Below are 17,728 nucleotides of genomic sequence, written 5' to 3' on the forward strand. Positions count from 1 at the left end.
CTTAACTTAAATTATCTCATTTACCTTTTGTTTCCAGACCTTTTGCTTTCTCTATTTCTGCATATCTTACTTTCACTCTTACTATGTGGCTGGCTGGCTGGCTGGGTGGCTGGCCCCTAGTGTCCTCTTCCCTCTCACTCCTTCTTCTTTCTTCTTTTCCTCCCAGATTTCTTCTTCTATTTATTCTCTCTGCCTGCCAGCCCTGCCTGTCCTTTCTCCTGCCTCAATATTCACCATTCAGCTCTTTATTAGACCATCAGGTGTTTTAGACAGGCAGAGTAACACAGCTTCACAGAGTTAATGCAACATAAAAGAATGCAACACATCTTTGCATCATTAAAGCAAATGTTCTACAGCATAAACAAAAGTAATGTACCTTAAAATAACATTCTAAAACAAGTTTCCACAGAAACCCTGGCACATGCATAGTGCACACATACACAAATAAATAAGTAAATAAATAAATTTAATAAACATTTTTAAAAGAATATCTCATATAAGAACACTAGATGCATGGCAATGAAGTAATTGTTCTTTGCTATCTCATTGTTTAGCTCAAAAGTGGGGCAAGACAAATTCTGGAGTACAATCAAGCTTTCTTTAGTCATCGTTAAAGACATTTAATAATTTGGTAAACTTTCATAATTGTCATTTATCTTGAATAAATTATTTTTAATTATTTTAATTTTAATTATTTTCTTTACCCATCAACAAATATTTTGACTGAAATGCTGTTGAATCTCATTAATTAAAGAGTGAACATTCATGGTAAATCACTATGGAAATTTTTAATGAACAAGTCAAATGAACGAGGAATCAATATTTATTGACTATTTTTCTGGCATATAATTAAAGTCAAAAGTAGTCTTCTTCCTCAAAAACACAAAGCACCTAAATTGCCTAGCTAGGCTGATGGGAGTTTTGAATCTGTCTGCAGGTGAGCCATTAGAGATCTGTGAGACGTTGAAAGGGAGATGTAGAGCTATGAATTGTGGCTTTCCTTTCACATTTCTTACTCTGTCTTCATAAATTCATAGAAGTCTCCAGAACCCTCTCCAAACCCCTCAGCTTCATTCACCAAAGTGGACATTGGTATCAGAGTGTACCAAAAGCTGGCTTAGTAGAAAGGCGTGGTTACTCTGTTAGAATGGACTTTTAGTAATTTTCTGCTCATTTTAGAAAAAAGTGTATGTTTGTGGTATTTTGCTTTGGATTTTCAATTTTGTTTGACTTTGAGAGAACTACAAGGTTGATTATGATCTTCTGAAAGTAAAGACCATTTTAACACAAATATGGTTAATTTCCTTCCTGGGGGAACTTTATAGGGGAGGTATGTTCCAAATATTTCTTCTGTTTAGGCATGTGGTCTAATGAGTATTGGACTGTGACATTATAGTGGGGATCTGAGAATAGGACAGTGCTGTGGGATTTGAGGATGAAGCATCTGTGGCCCTTGGTTCTGCTCAACTTGGCCAGGTTAGAGAGGGGTCCTAGATATTCTACTTAGGAAATCCAATAGCCATGTACTCTACTCACAGATATAAAAACTGAAACACAAGCAGCTGTCTCTGTTAGGACCAGCAGATTCACTTCTAGGTGTGGTTCTGAAAAGCATCCCAACTGTGTTGTATTGGTTCAGTACACACAATATCAAGGCCCTGTTCCAGTAGGATACTAACCACAAGCTATGGCTGAGTTCTTCCTTAATGTAGTTGTCAAATATTTTGTGTAATTTGTACAATAAGTATATCCAATGTCCATAAGAAATAATTATAGAAACATTAGAATTTTTGCACTCTGAAAATTCTGCTGCTTATGAGTATCGTTTTTTATTGTTTGTTTTATTTTAATGATCCTAAATGGTTTTAAACACCAAAAAAAGCAAATGAAACAAAACAAAACAAAAAAACCAATTATTTTATTTCAATTGTTAGACTTATTTGAGCTACCTCATCCAAAACCTAGTTCTTTCATTTTTAAAGTTTTGCTTGAAGTTACTATGGATGGATTTTTAAATTATGATTAGTTCCTATTGATAAACTTACCTAATTAAATAACTACAAACCCTTGAAATTGCATCTGTGTTTGGGTTCCTGTTAAGGACTATTACTAAGAGACTAGCAGTCTTTTAAGTACTTAGGACATTCCTTAACAACTCTTGCAGGTAGTCTAAGCACCTAGCTTCAGGTTTTCTTTCTTTTTTTGTTTTTTGTTTTGTTTTTTTGAGACATGGTTTCTCTGTATAGCCCTAGCTGTCCTGGAACTCTCACTGTAGACCAGGTTTGCCTCCCAAGTGCTGGGATTAAAAGCATGCAGCACCACTCGCCTGGCTATAACTTCAGGTTTTCGAATGCTGCCAGGAGCCATGTCTTCCTACAGTTGACAGTACTCCTCCATTTAGGTAAACAATGTTCATCTAAAGATAACTGGCTTTGGTTTCTACTAAAGCCTTAAGATCTGAATTCTTCCTGTACTTATCAAGGAAGCTATTAATGTATCCCTTCTCCCTAGACCCAACTCCCAGACAGCCTCATGGCTCTAGTCACAGAACTCTGAGTCCCCAGCTAGGATGGCATTTGATTACATGTGTGTTTCCTCAACTTTTAGGCTGTGCAGAATCTCTGTTCTATCAGAAAAGACAGAGTGGTCATAGGGAAAGAATCCTGAGCTATGTGCATGAATTTCCCTAGAATCTAAAGCTTAAATTCTCTATCTTTCATATTCTCAAATTTTCCGTCTGACTATTATAAGCATAGAGCATCATCTTAAATCAGCTTTGAACCACACCCTGAAAGTACTGCACTAACACAAGTAACTAAATTGCATTTCTAAGTCCTTTGAAATTTATTTGTGGATATGGGTGAAAAGGAATTTCTACATTTTCTTTAAGCAATTAGCAAATAAACTATAGTTCATAAAACAATAAATGTAACCTAATGAAAAGATTAGAAAATAGGAATAATCTTTTGCTGAAGTGACAAGAAATCAGCTTCCTAGAAAATTTCATAAGTGCATTATTTATATTTAAATATAAATATTTTATGTAGTTTTTATTTTTAATAAAAAACTTTGTAACATAATATATAAATTATTTTATTTATTTAAATAGTTACAAAAGAAACTACCAGTTGTCACCAGAATTAAGGGTGGAAGTTGCCTGTGAGTAGGTTCCTAAGCAAAAGGAACAGTAGAACAGTAGACTCCCTATCTCCAAGTATCATATTCAATCCAATCCATCTTCCCCATACAATACTCTTTAAAGGAGTGGCTAGCAGGTGAGCTATGTAGGGCCGTATGTAGACGTATCATCAGGCAGTCAGTAAAGGTAGTAGGCAATGTCACCGTTGAAAACCAGCAGGGTTCTTAGTGGCAGAGGCAGAAAGAAGATCTGGGGAGCTTTGGCCAAGTTCCCTGGTTTATATCAATACCGTCAATACCTGAAACAGCAGAATCCAAACTAGAATGGAATTAAGATGTCTCCAAGTGAAAAAAATAACAAATGTGTGTTTTTTCACGTTCTAAATAAACTTTAACTACACAAATATGTAAATACAAAAAAATACACAAAACAAAAGGCTCAATCCAAAATTTTTAACATGTGTAAGTATTAATGCACTACCTGACACATCCATAGTCTGGAAGAAGTCTGTCTGCCTTTTCAGTTCCCCTGTAATGGGATGCATATTTGCCATTAGGAAATGTATCTGTTACTATTTTCTAAATATTTTAAATGAGTTCACATGATACTCTATGACTTGCTTTACTCTTTCTAATCTGTTCAATGCGGTAAATAAAGACAGCTGTGGATGGTTATGTAGCATTCACTCTTCTAAGCAGTTTGAGGACTATTAATGCATTTAATCTTCATAACAATGCAGTGATTATATTATGTCATTATCATTCCCTTTTTGCAGTTGAGGATCCTTGGGGACCTCTGAGAGGTTAGGTAAATTGCCCAATTTTATGGCATGGCAGCTCATTGTGGATTCGAGCTGTAGGTCTGCTCTCACAGTGACTTGCTCACACTGGCTCTCTGGGATGCTTGAATCTACCACCTGAGTACAATATGTATCAGCCCCCAATCCCAAAGGGTCCATCTTTTATGAACTTGCAGTCACTGTGAATAATATGCAGATACTGTTTAAGTTCAAAATGCCACCAAGTGCCTCATTATGCCCAGCATTTCAGTTGACAATAGCCAGGTAGAACTGTTTTTGAAGGGCCCAGTGCATAGCAGAGTGAACAGTGGACCCCATTCTTATAAGGCTCCATTCCTGCTTTCCCTGCTGCCTGGGTCTGATCCTCCAGCAGCATTCCATTTACGTCAAAAATGACGTCAGTCCAGTGGGGGAAAAAAAACCAGAATGACTCACAGCAGTGTTGTAGGGAACTGGTCTCTGTGTTATATGAAATATAACATCCTAATTTCATAGAGCGTTTTCATACCAGCTATTAAAATTGTAATTAAATCCATTAAGCTATTTTAAAGGATCCAATTTAAAGCCATATTGAAACTGGTCTTGAGATGGAGGTACGGCCATGTCCCCCCCACTCCAAGTTCCATCATTCGGTCCTGCCCGGAGGGTCTCCGAATGCATCCCTGTGTATTTATTGATCTGTTTAAGACTTCCACATTTGTATTTCTCCCTGTATTTGAGTCAGTGGTAGGCTGCTTCACAGACTGGAGTATCTAAAGGAAGAATAAACCAGAAAGCAGGAGAGAAAAGCAATTTTCCTCTGTCTGTGAACAGCAGAACAAGATACACCAGAAAGAGGAGGGAAGGGGTGCCTGAGGCCTGGGGCTGAGGAACCATGTTCCCCTAGAGATGAGGATCTCTGTTAGGAAGAAGTGACAAACATGGCCGCCTACGCCCTTCCATCTCACGGCACATGACTTAGAGACTGAGCCAGGTGGGTTTGCCTGCCAGACACCATCACCTAAATGACAGCTAATTCTTTAGGGTAAGAATTTTGTTCCTGGGATATGTACAAAGCCAGCTAAAGTGCCCTAGAACTCTGTTCATGCTTCTGTGAGTTTGCAGGGTCACACTGGGCATGCATTTCTTTATAGAACAGAAAGTCAAATAGAAAAAGAGGGCTGGTGGCAGGCACAAGATTGCGCATGACGTTCACTTCCAGATGCAAGAGTGACCTTGCACAAGGATCGTAGGCTTGTACATCTGAGTTCCGTCTAGGCTGCTCCATAGTGCACACATGAGCGGCCACCTTTGAGCCTCAGTCTGCTTTGATGAGACGGAAGGTTGTCCAGAATCCCAAGACTCTTTTGAGTTGTAAGACTTTGATTCTTAAACCATATAGTGGAAGGAGATAGCATATAATGCATGAGCAACACAGATACCTGGCTACCCAGCAGCTGCTGTCTCCTATTTCCAGGGATCCTTCTTGGCTGTCATTGTCCATCTTCTCACAGACAATGTTCCTTCTGCCTAAGTGCTATCAGTGTGACAGTTCTCAGCACCACTCCACTCTTGGGGTTCTTTTCAAAACCATTTCTCTTCCCAGGGTGGAAAATAAATTACTGGTTTGTAATCCATAATCTCTGCAGTAAAGTCTCTGATACTTGCTTTCAGACTCTCAAAAGTGGTTCACTGTGGGAGATCTGTTGTTGGCCACTCAGGTAACAGATCTAAAACCCTGCCTTTTAGACTTGAGCTAAGTGAATCTTTCCTAAACATAAGTGCATGTGTATGCTTAATCAGTTTACACCTGATGAGCGGATGCTGAGGCAGATGTTCCATGTTGCCATTAGGATTGTCTAACAGCTGCACTAGGCAGGATTCCTCATAGAAATAGGACCAGTAGTCCCTACTTTCTTCACAGTCTTAGACCTGCCAATGAGTCCTTCTCAATTCCTCTCATTTCATTTGCTCAGTATAAGCAATGGAGTAGCATCTGCAGTCCTGTAGGTGGGATGCTGTGCTCTGTTTAAAAGCCAGGATTCTATTGCCAAAGGAACCATATTTACAAAAGTGGGATGTGCATCTTCCTTGGGTACCTTTGTCATCTACTACCCAAAGTTGTTGCCAAGCCAACCAGTCATGAGACCATCTGTGAAGTAATCTGTCCATAGTTTTCAAGTCTTCCCTTTCTGCATTCTCTAACAAACACAGAGTAGATGCTAGAGAGCTGAATTTCCTAGATTAGTCCCATCGTACATGATTTTGTAACTTTTCAAACACCATCTCCATGGTATTAAAATCTTGCAGTATTGACTTTTCAGCACTAGCTAAATTGGAGTGGATAGCTAGTAGCCTGGGAGACAGAGCACCGCAATGATCACAGCAGTTCATCAGCTCGCTGTATGGAGGAGGGCAAGCCACTCCAATTTTCTGGGCTTCAGGAGAGGAAACAACCTGCTTGCTTGTTGTCTCATGGGTCTATAATAAGGAACAAATGAGGTGGAGCGTGTGACAGTGCTTTGCATTACAGAGCATGCAATCCAACTCTGAGACAGAAAAGATGGAAGACGTGCATGAACTGTGGTATTTTTAATTATATTATTGCTTTCGTCTGTGTGGTGTTCTGCATTTTTATATGTAAACAGAAATTGTAAGGTTGACTTTCTCCCAATTATCACAACTAATGAACTCTTAATGGGCAGCTGCAAATATAGATTTTATTGGAGGGAGGAAATTAAAGTGATGAAGGCGACTTTTTTCCCCTCCATTGGCATGTAAAAGAGAAAGAGACTACTAATTAGAAAACATCTAATCATTCTTTCTATTCACCCAAGTGGCCTGGCTTCCCCCAGTGTTCACCCCTCTCTCAAGTAGAGGAAATGAAAAGTCACACTTTCTGTAAACATTGTCATTCAGTGATGTGTCTCCTGGGCAAATGTATATTGAATCATATTTGTTAGAACTATATGCCAAGTGCTCAGCTTTATAAGTAAGAGAGAAAGCACCTGAGGCCCTTAATGTTTGTGTTTTATGATATGTTTAGAGCACATCTTTAAGATAATGCTATAAAAAGGAATTACCCAGGCTAATGATTGTCATTGAAATTCTTTTCTATTAGTACAAGTGTATATTAGTTTTCTATAACTGAGTTATTTGCTTATTTTAATACATTTTAATTCCAGGTCACTTAATTAATTCCTTCAGAGTGACTTTATTTAATGACTGCCATCCTGAAAAGATGAGATGGGATTAATCATCAAACTATTTTATTTATAGTAAATGATCATGTATATCTATGTCAAGAGTAGTTCCACTTCCAATAAGTACTTTTTCTGTAATACTACTAATACTTTACTCTAATACCCATATACTACCACCTCAACAGGTATGTTCATAGTTAAACTTCTCTCTCCCCATATACACTTACCAAGATTGAAAGTGTTAAGAACCAGTTAGAGAAGACCACAGGAGTGCTCTTGGTAGCCTTTATTATTCTTCGTCCCTTTCTACCTCTTTCCTATCCTTTATTGGGTCTGAGGTTTTCTAACAGAGGCTCACATATGTTGACCTTGAATTCATGCCTTAGCCTCCTAAGTGCTGAGGTGACAGTCAAGTTCTGCCATGCCCAGCGGCTGCTGCTGCTGTTTTTGTTTGTTGGTTTTGCTTTGTTTCTTCCTCCTTCCTTCTCTGTTGTCTTTTTCTCCTGGAGTCTTTTGTACTTGATGTTTACATTATTTGTTTTGAAGTTATGCGTTACGTTTCGCCTGGGTCTCATGTGTGTCTAGTGTTTGGGGAAGTAAAAAGAGGGCATCAGATCTCCTAGAACTGGAGTTACAGATGATGGTGAGGTGCCATGTGGGTGCTGGGAATTGAACCTGGGACCTGTATGAGAGCAACAAATGCTTGTAACCACTGAGGCCTCTCTCCAGCTTCTTCTCTTTAGATGAAAACAGTTTTCTGTGGAAAACTACTATAGTTTGTGGTGAGAAGAGAAAGTATCCAGAGAAAGAAATGAGACAGGGGCATCAGCAAATACTTGGACTGTAACCTGGAAACTAACGCTAGAAGATGAAATCCTTCGCCTTCTCTCTTCATAGTGCCAGGAGTTCCACACTTGGGGTAGTTCAACTGTTTGTCTGTGTAGCCAGGCCTTCTTCTGAGGAAACAGATTATTTATCTGGCATTAAATACATTCTGTTCTAGTGTTGTTGTTGCTATTTTCAAACCGAGTTCAAAGGGGAACAAGTTAGATATTCAGACACTATCAAGACCAAAGTTGTATGGTCTATTAGTGAATTTTTGTGGTCAAGGTCTCTTTCTGTTACCCGCCCTTGACTTTGGCAACTAGACTTCATCCATAGAGTGTCTAAGATATCATACCCCAACATGTGTGTCCATTAGCAAATGCAAACCTCTGCTTTTTCAGTTGTGTTGCAGAAAGGTTTTGTGCTCTCTAGGTGATAGATCTTTGGTGTCACCTATGGAGCATTAGACAAGCTGGAAAAATTGTCACCTGCCCGCCTGGTCACTGATAGCCAGCGATTGGGTTTCAGCGGCTGTGGTCTCTGTCAATTGTCTCCAGTGTTTCCTCTCACAGATTGTTTGGTACTACTCTTCCTAGACTTGAATGAAGCGGTCCCTGAGACAGAGCGCCTGGATTCGAAAGCACTGAAAACTCGGGCCCAACTCTCCGTGAAGAACAGGCGCCAGAGGCCCACGAGGACACGACTCTATGACAGTGTCAGCTCAACTGATGGGGAGGACAGCCTGGAACGGAAGGTGAGCACTCCTGCTGGTTATCCGATGTGTATGTATTGAACGTGACGGCCATTTCCCTAACAGAGTGCCCTACTTGGAAGAACTGGAATAGTTTATGTCTTTGTCTCCTGAATTTGTATTCAATTTGCTATATGGTTGGCATTTAATTCTTTTCTCTATTCATTCAGTAGGGTAGCCAAAAACTATCCATATTACCATATTTCATGATGGTACCTTTGATATTCAGCCGTTGGTTTAACCTAGTGGGAAATGATGAACATTCAAGTAAGCATTTCTGCATATTTAGGTGGCTTTGTTAGCTGCGTTATTTGTTGGTGAGTAGTTATGAACTGTGCATTCTCAGACATAAGCCAGCATACAGAAGTTCCTTTCCCTGAGAAAAGGCCGATCCCTCTCAAAGGAAGTGCTGCACACCACTGACGGTAGCGTAACTTGCTCTGTAACCTCTTATACCAACAGCCTTCAGACAGTCTCTATAACCACACACACGTTACCAAATCGCTTCTGCCCGAGGGTTGGAGAGCTTCTTCTCCAGAGTCAGATTCTGGTGTTGCACCTTTCACCCCTGTGGCTAGCCATGGGGCCTTCTCCTCTTGCCACGAGACTGAGTCTCAAGAAGAGTCACGGATGCCAGAAAGAGACACGTTCTCCTCTGTCTCGGGAGACACTTCACCCTCCTCGCCTTCAAAATCTGATCACGATACAGAAGACTCTCCTTGCCACCACCAAGCAACCAAGAAAATATTACATGACAAAGGTATTTGGATTTTGTTTTGCTTTTCCACTCTGTGTCATCTGACATCACTAATATCTCAATTTGTACAGTGTAAAACTAGATTTTTCTCATGGGCGCAGGGCCTTACGTGCTGCTTTCCTTCTATCTTAGGGGATGAGAGAACACCCACTTCCGTGGATTTTGTTTTGTTTGTTTTTAGATTTGCCTGTCAGTTGGTATTTTTATCCCTTTAGCTTTCTCCAAGTTGACTATTAAGGGAACTGTCTAAAGGTTGTGTACACTAGAGCCTGGAGTGTCCATGAACACTCACAGCCACATGAGAGGAAATGTGGGATAGAGTGATGTCAGCCATTACCAATTGATTGACTTTTATTTAAATACGTTTTCACAGTAATGATTGTGATGTTATCACTCTAATAATCATTCCAGTGATTAGCATTGCAGTGTGATAGAATAGCAATGGTAAAGATAAATGCAGAGCAGGTAGAGAGTTCTTTTTACTTTATGTGCATGGGTGTTTTACCTGCAGGTCTGTCTGTGTGCCATGCACATGCAGTGCCCTCAAGGTCAGAGAGGATCTCAGATTACTGGAACTGGAGTTATGGATGGTTATCATCCATCATGTGGGTGCTAGGAATTGAACCCAGGTCCTCTATAAGAGCAGCCAGTGAGCCGGGCGGTGGTGGCGCACGCCTTTAATCCCAGCACTCGGGAGGCAGAGCCAGGCGGATCTCTGTGAGTTCGAGGCCAGCCTGGGCTACCAAGTGAGTTCCAGGAAAAGGCACAAAGCTATGCAGAGAAACCCTGTCTCAAAAAACCAAAAAAAAAAAAAAAAAAAAAAAAAAAAAGAGCAGCCAGTGCTCTTAAACACTGAGCCACCTTTCTGGCTCCCATACTTGTCTTTTAATCATTTACTTTGGTATGTAGAAACAATAAATATGTGTTTAAATAAATTAAACAGTGGAGAGAAATATAAAGCATGAGGTTCTCCCCTTTACATATGATGTGTTCCTGCAAAGTAACAATGTAGTGTTGGTTATGTTATTTTTTGTATAAGTAATTTAATTTATACATATATACAGAACAGAAATTGTTTTGATGTATATTTATTTTGGTTTACATACTTGCATTTTTACAAAAACATACTCTTACTAATCACATGACTCTGAAACTTGTTTTACAAATAATATTTTATTGGTGCCTATCTATGAATATGTACATTTAAATAACAATAGGTCCATATGTATGTAACTTCCAAGTGAAACCCTGTATCTCTTTAGAATTATATATAAAAGTATTTGTAGCAGAGACTGGAGAGCTGGCTCAGTTGATGAAATGTTTGCCACACAAGCATGTGGACTCAAGTTTGGGTCCACAGCATCCAGGAAAAAGCTGGGCGTGATGGCGTAATCTGTAATCACAGAGCTGGGGTTGGGGAGGTGGAGTGAATGCAGGGTGGAGCTCACCGGCAGCCTGTCTAGCCAAGTCAGTGAGCCCCAGGCACAGTGATCCACACTGTCTCAAAAAAGAAGGCGGAGAGGAACTGAAGAAAGACACATGACATTGACTTCTGGCCTCCACATGCACACAGTCACATAAACACACACAGTCACATAAACACACACAGACATGCACACACAGTCACATAAACACACACAGACATGCACACACAGTCACATACAGACGCAGACATACACACACAGTCACATAAACACACAGACATGCACACATAGTGACATAAACACACACAGATACATACACACAGTCACGTAAACACACACACAGACGTGTACACACAGAGTCACATAAACACACAGACATGCACACACTGTCACATAAACACACACAGAGACATGTACACACAGTCACATAAACACACACAGACATGCACACACAGTCACATAAACACACACACAGACATGTACAGACAGTCACATAAACACACACAGACATGCACACACAGTCACTTAAACAGACACAGACATGACATGCATACACAGTCACATAAACACACAGAGAGACATGCATACACATACAGTCACATAAACACACACCAGGAAAAGAGTGTTCATGAAGCCCTGGTGTGTGATAACAAAACCAGTAAAACGGACAGGTGAATTGCAGTGGATTCATGGAATGAACCCGTGCAGCAGGAAAACTAGAGAACTGCATGAATATGACTGTGATCCTCTAGGAGAAGACATCCACAGGCAAAGCAGATACCAGAGCTACCTAATTATATCCTAGAGAGCAACATGGGTAGATAATTTAGACACGCAGACAAGGTTTTGACACTGCAAATGGGAATGGCCAAGTCTGCTCCCTCGAAATGAGGGGTCAGGAGTGGCAATAGGAAGCGGGCAAGGGGATCTTCGTCCTATAAACTGCAGGGTTGGGTCAGCAACAGGCTGTTCAGTTAACTTTTACTAATATCGCGTGTCTGTATCACAAATATTCTGGATTTTAGCTGTCAAAAAGCACCGAAAGTTAATGGGTGGTCTTTTATTATTCAAAGAGCTCCAAAGAACTGATTCTTTTTAAAAAGCGAAAAGCAGATTGAGGAGATAGACTCTTGGTTCCCTGAAGAGAAGATTTTGTGAGAAGAGTTGTGAAAAGGAGAACTGCTTCACTAATGATCAGAGAGATGACATTTTAAATTAATTGCCAAAATTGCCAGATCCCGAGACTAGATGGGAAGAATCTGCTGGCTAGCACTAGCCATGGAACGCACCAGACTCAAGCACTGCGTGTACAACTGCGTATGATTGTACATTCGAAGCTCCACACGTTTTGTCTCTGCCAGAGCATAAATTACAAGCTTTCCACAGGTCCTTGTGAACACAGAAACCCAGCTGACCCTGCAGTGCTTTGTGACTGGTGGTCAGCATTGGCGGTCTCCTGGGTCTCCTTGCCTGAGTCTGTCAGCTGCTTCAGTTATCTTTCAAGGACCAGTCCTGTGTACAGCTCTTCCGGAACAGTCCAGGAGGCAAACGCTGAGTCCTTAGGACACTAGAGGAGGCAAAAGAATTCTGTCAGGCCCACTAAACAATCAAACATGGCAGTCAGCTTGGTGAACAGCTTGATCGTGAAGTTGGCTTATGTTGAAAAGAATGAAAGGCTTCAGAATTTTCATTAATTAAAGCGTGGTTGTGATAGTACCTTTATAAAGACAGGCTGGCAGCTTAGCTCTCCACTGTCTCCTGGGCGTGCAGATGGCTGTGGAGAGAAGGCCAGGACGGAAGCTCTTTCTCCAGAGCTGCTGGTTCTTGGAGTCCCACTGTGTGAGTCCCACTGTGTGAGTCCCACTGTGTGAGTGACTCCCACCGTGTGAGTCCATCCGTGTGAGTCCCACTGTGTGAGTCCCACTGTGTGAGTCCCACTGTGTGAGTGAGTCCCACTGTGTGAGTCCCACTGTGTGAGTCCCACTGTGTGAGTCCCACTGTGTGAGTCTGTGTTGTTTGGCTTGTTTATTCGGTTGTTCCCAGTGCTGGAGATTGAACTCGGAGCTCTGCACATGCTAGACGAGCATCCTACTGTTGAGCTGTATCGTCGCCCCACAACTTGCTCTTCAAAGGCAGGATGATCAGACAGTGGATCTCTGACCCATGAAAACTCACGGGGACTTTTAAAAGCAGCTCAGTCTTGTCTGGATTCATGCTGCCTTTTCCTTCTAATTGGTGGCTGTTTTGAAGTTGGCAGAAGAGTGATTTGCTGATCTGAAGCATGCCTCATGGTCCCTTAAGCAAAGAATGAGAACCTCTCCGTTTCCATAGAGCTGTCTTGTTTGTGTCTGTGTCTCCTTTGGAATTAACCAGGACCAAAGACCAGGACACAGGTCTCTTCTCCAGAGACCGCAATCTCAGGTTTTCCCTTCTTCAGTTCTCCTGAGATGACCAGACTTCTGGGTGACTGAACAGAGCAGTTCATTGGACTATTCTGGAGTCCCTGCTTTGTAAATGGACAGGTGTGATGACTGGTGTAACATACTGTCTTGATCACGGTTCCTAGTGCTGTCTAAAACACCATGACCAAAAGCAACATGGGGAGGAAAGGGTTAATTTCATCTGATACTTTCAGTTAACCGGGTGTTGTCCAGCGAAGTGGAGGCAAGAGGCACAGGGCACGCATCTGGAGGTGGGAACTGACGCAGACGCTGTGAGGAGTCCCGCTGTGGCCTGCTCTCAACCCTTGTCTTCCAAGCTCCCACGGAGCAGCCCTCTGAGCTATCAACACTCAGTGGCTTTTCTAGCCCAAAGTTCCAAAGTGCATTCCAAAACACAGTCCACCCCAAAACAACATGGTCAGGTCTGTCACAGCAATACCCCACAATCCTGTGACCAGTTCCAGATGTAGTCAAGTTGATAACACAATTAGCCATCGCATACTAACTGAACAGACAGAAGTGGTGTTGTCACTTAGTCCTTTCTTTTCCTTGTTAAACGTTGGTAGTGAGAGTTTCCTCTGCCTTCATGGTCACTCACATTTAGGCCTGTGTCCATTGCACAGTTGCCGAGTTCCTAACCTGTATCCAGATGTGTCTTCAGCGACAATCAGAATTGCATCCTTTCCCTTAGGGAGCTGCCTACTAGAGTCTTCCATAACTCCCTCTTCTTCATCTTCTGCCTCGGTGTGTCTCTCTGTTGATGCTCATTCTCACTGTACCCCCATCCCAGCCTACCCCAGCTTGTTTGGTGGCAGACTTCTCCTCTCTGGGACCCCTTGCCACCCCACAATCAACATGTCAGAAAGTACTTTCTTTCTTGGCATTCTGCTGTCTCCATACTTTGCAGGACATCAGAGACATCTCATCCACTGGCTGTCAGACAGGGCTCTGAGGAATCAGGATCCTGGTTGTCAGTTTTCTGGATCCCCAATTTCAGTAATATATGAACATCTAATCAAGCACAAAGTGCTGGTTCATGCGGCTAAAGTCTTTGAAAACATTCTCTACCAAAACAGTAATGCTCTAGCTTATTTGGGGGGATCAGCTAACATAATAACTACTAGCCTTTATTCATTCCATGTTCTCCTAGGTGGTGGATTCATAAATCACAGAGTTACTCAGTGAGCATAAAATTAGAATCAAATTAACTGGCTGTGTACACAGGATGTGCCATGAGTGTGCTGATGACCTGCCTGTTTCACTAAAGCTTCCTCGGGGTTCTCCCAATTCCCAATAAACAGACCTAAGTGTCATTCAAACGCTAAGGAAATCCCTTGCTCCCTTTTGATGATATTGCCAAGGCAGATCCAACAAAGGTTAGCACAATGGGGTTCTCTTTCATTAAAACAAAACTCCAGAGAATAAGGCTCTGTAATGCCTTACCTTCCTTACTGTATGAGACAGATCCACTACTCTGAGCTGAACTTGAAAATTCTGGTGTGGCTAACCTCTGACACTCTCAGTATATGGCTCTTAGATCTCACTGGCTTTTCAGGGAGGGAACTAAAAAGGGTTTGGTGATGTTCCCAGGTACAAATTTGGCTAACACTGCACCCGACATAAATCTTACCTCCCTAATTTGGCCATGGGCCAGCCGCTCATTCCACAGTGGTTTTCCCTGTTACTCCCGAGTCCTCCCCTTTGTGTAGAATGCCTAGCTTAGTAGTTAAATGTGAGCCAACGTTTTCTCACTTAGTATACTACTCTTTGTCTTCTTGGCTCTTCAGAAGGGGTATGGCATTTAAGTGGTGCTCAGAAATCTCTGGACAAATTACTAAGTTTGCCTCTCCAGACAAATAGCACAGTCATCTGGATGGGGTTCACCAGCCAAAGCCAACGGGCGCCTGTTTGGAAGAGAAGTCTTACTAGAGTGTAGCTTTTTCTGTCACCTAAGCATCCCTTCAAGCTCTCATGGCAGAGCAGGGTGATTTAGAGAGAGACTGAACATCTTCCCAACATCAAGTATTTACTCTCTGGCTCATGGGGAGAGGGGTACGCTTCATCTCTCTCACCACTGCTTCCTCAGCTCTGGGTATGGCTAAGTCACTGGTGGCCATTTGTCTAGATTTTTAACAGTCATACGTCATCACTTTCAGTTTATCGCGATACTTATAAAGACGGTTAATGCAGCACAGTGTTGTATTGCAGCCCTAAGGATAGCTCTGCTCAGTCTACTGGAATGAGAAGCTTTCCAAGTGTGTCTGTGTCTCCACTTGCATGCCATCATTTTCCCTCATATTTGAGGGACATCGGTAGAAATGGAGACAGAGGGATCCCATAACCGCTGCCTCAGTGATTTACCTGTAACCAAATGCATGCCAGTTAGGTTAGCAGACGCCAGGGCAGTATCTCTCCAGGGGTTGTAAAACGGTTCTGTGGCCATTAGAGGCTTGAAAATGCTTCCTTTCTGCCCTGCAGAAGCAGCTTTATACTGAGGTTTTAATCTCTAGTTTACAGAGCAGTGAGGCATTGTCCAGTCAAGATTAACTAGAGCAAATTAAGCACTCACTATCAATTTTCTACTCAACTTCTAGAAGTTAGTATTCTAAGTTTCTGTTTGACCTTTAACACACTGCCTGACATAGAGCACTTTCAGAAACTTTCCAGCTTTGCAAAGTCCTTACCCAGTTCCCTCCTTATTCACGTACTACACTAGGCCTCTGAGTTGACGTATAAATATCACATTATGCTGAGAATGGAGAACATGCATGCTACTCTGTTTGGTAACCATACAGAGAGGTCAACTAAAGTAAACACCCAGGGGCTTCAACAAAGGAAGAAAGGGTAGGTAAGAAGGCATGGAAGATAGAGTGCTGGTGTGAGCAGACACACACAGGAATTCAAAGGAATGGGCTCTCTCAGTGGCTGACAGTGTTGGTTTCTTCAGGATATTGAGACTGAGTGTAAAGCTAATAGGTTTTATCTGTGGGGCTCTATAATTTAAGTATCTTAGATACCTCCCCCTATTACTAGGGACCCACAGACTATTCTGAGAAGAGACTAGATAGAAAAGGACAGTGGCTATGAGGGAACTTAGAAAGGAGACACTCAGGAGAATGCTTGTGAAGAGGAAGCATGGGCAGTACAGGGCAGGTTGGCAAAGAGCCATAAAACTTGTGGCGGTTAGATCGTGCTGAGAAGAAATTGAGCCAAAGCCAACCACAGGCTGTGGCTTCAGAACACGTCTTATCGCTAACAGCAATTAAGTAATCAGAGGCACTGTATGGGAAATATGATTAATTTCTTTTTAAACAGAGGAAGTCCAGAGTTCAGGAGAGAAACCAGGTCAGGAAGTGGATCTGGACAATCTCGTCGTAAAAGAAGGGACAGTCAAGTGTCTGACTGAGCTGATAGATGTCACCCAGAAGGGACTTTGGGATTTAGAGATCAAGAAAGCATGTGTTTGTTTGGGAAATAAGAGCCAAGTTGCTGAAGTTTAAAGTTGACAATGCTTGGTCTGAGTGCCTGAGCTTCTGATGGGTCACAAAAGTCATATGGGGCAGTTTCTAAAACCTAATGGACATCTTACATGACACAAATAAATAAATATGCACAAATATAATCCGTGCCTTTCTTCAGTTCGGACCTAAAGTTCTGACATATATTAACAATTAATTTAAATGATTTAAATGGTAAGGGCACTATTCTTTAATCTTGCCTCTTTGTTTCGGTGTCCCTTGAAACATGCTTTGGCAAATGTGTGAGATAATGATGTGAGGTTGCCTAGCAACAAGCTCTGTGATGGGCAGAATCAGGCATTTAGTCCTAAGATGTCCAAATAACTATAACACTAACAGGTTACAGAGAGTCTCCATGAACATTGTCTCAGCTGTTCCTCTTACCACTCATTAAAACATCTTCCAGCTTCCAGCTGCCCTTAATTCAGAAAATAATTAAGCAGGCTCCTTTTAACTTTGCACTGTCCTGGCCCTTAAGAGTTCTTTAGGATTGATATGGAAGAATTCATCTCATTTGTTTTTTTGGCTTCTATTAAGAAAATTGAAAACCTGCTCTTTTTTTTTTTTAAAGTATCCATTAGCAAAATCACCTTAGAAGGTACCCATTTTTTTTAATGGATTTGAGTCACATCTATGGCTGTTTAACTCCGTTAGTGAAAGAATAATGATGCAAATATTCATAATAAACATTTGAAGCAAGAAGTGGATTTTTGACACAGGCATATATCTGACTCTTGTATTTCATCAAGTACATTTCAAAGAATTCCTGTAATCTGCTGAGAACCATTAACTAACAATATGAAGCTCATAGCTAGGCATGCTTAGAGTGTCTGTCCATATGCTGTGCTTTTGTGAGATTTGGAGCTGCATTGGAGAACATGAACTGTGTGTA

General features: G+C 41.5%; 1 protein-coding gene across 2 annotated transcripts in view; it reads left to right on the plus strand.

The window, feature by feature from the left end:
- The window catches only part of Ppp1r9a (protein phosphatase 1 regulatory subunit 9A), a 268,157-nt gene that overhangs the window by 227,676 nt on the left and 22,753 nt on the right, over positions 1-17,728 (plus strand). Inside the window, exons 11-12 of one of the 2 annotated variants that reach the window (XM_059257348.1) lie at positions 8,542-8,699; positions 9,159-9,456. In XM_059257348.1, coding sequence (XP_059113331.1) covers positions 8,542-8,699; positions 9,159-9,456 — 456 coding nt within the window. The remainder of the gene's footprint in view (positions 1-8,541; positions 8,700-9,158; positions 9,457-17,728) is intronic. The other variant, XM_059257349.1, reaches the window with a different exon arrangement.

This window comes from Peromyscus eremicus, chromosome 3 (genome assembly GCF_949786415.1).
Source record: "Peromyscus eremicus chromosome 3, PerEre_H2_v1, whole genome shotgun sequence".
NCBI lineage: Eukaryota > Metazoa > Chordata > Mammalia > Rodentia > Cricetidae > Peromyscus > Peromyscus eremicus.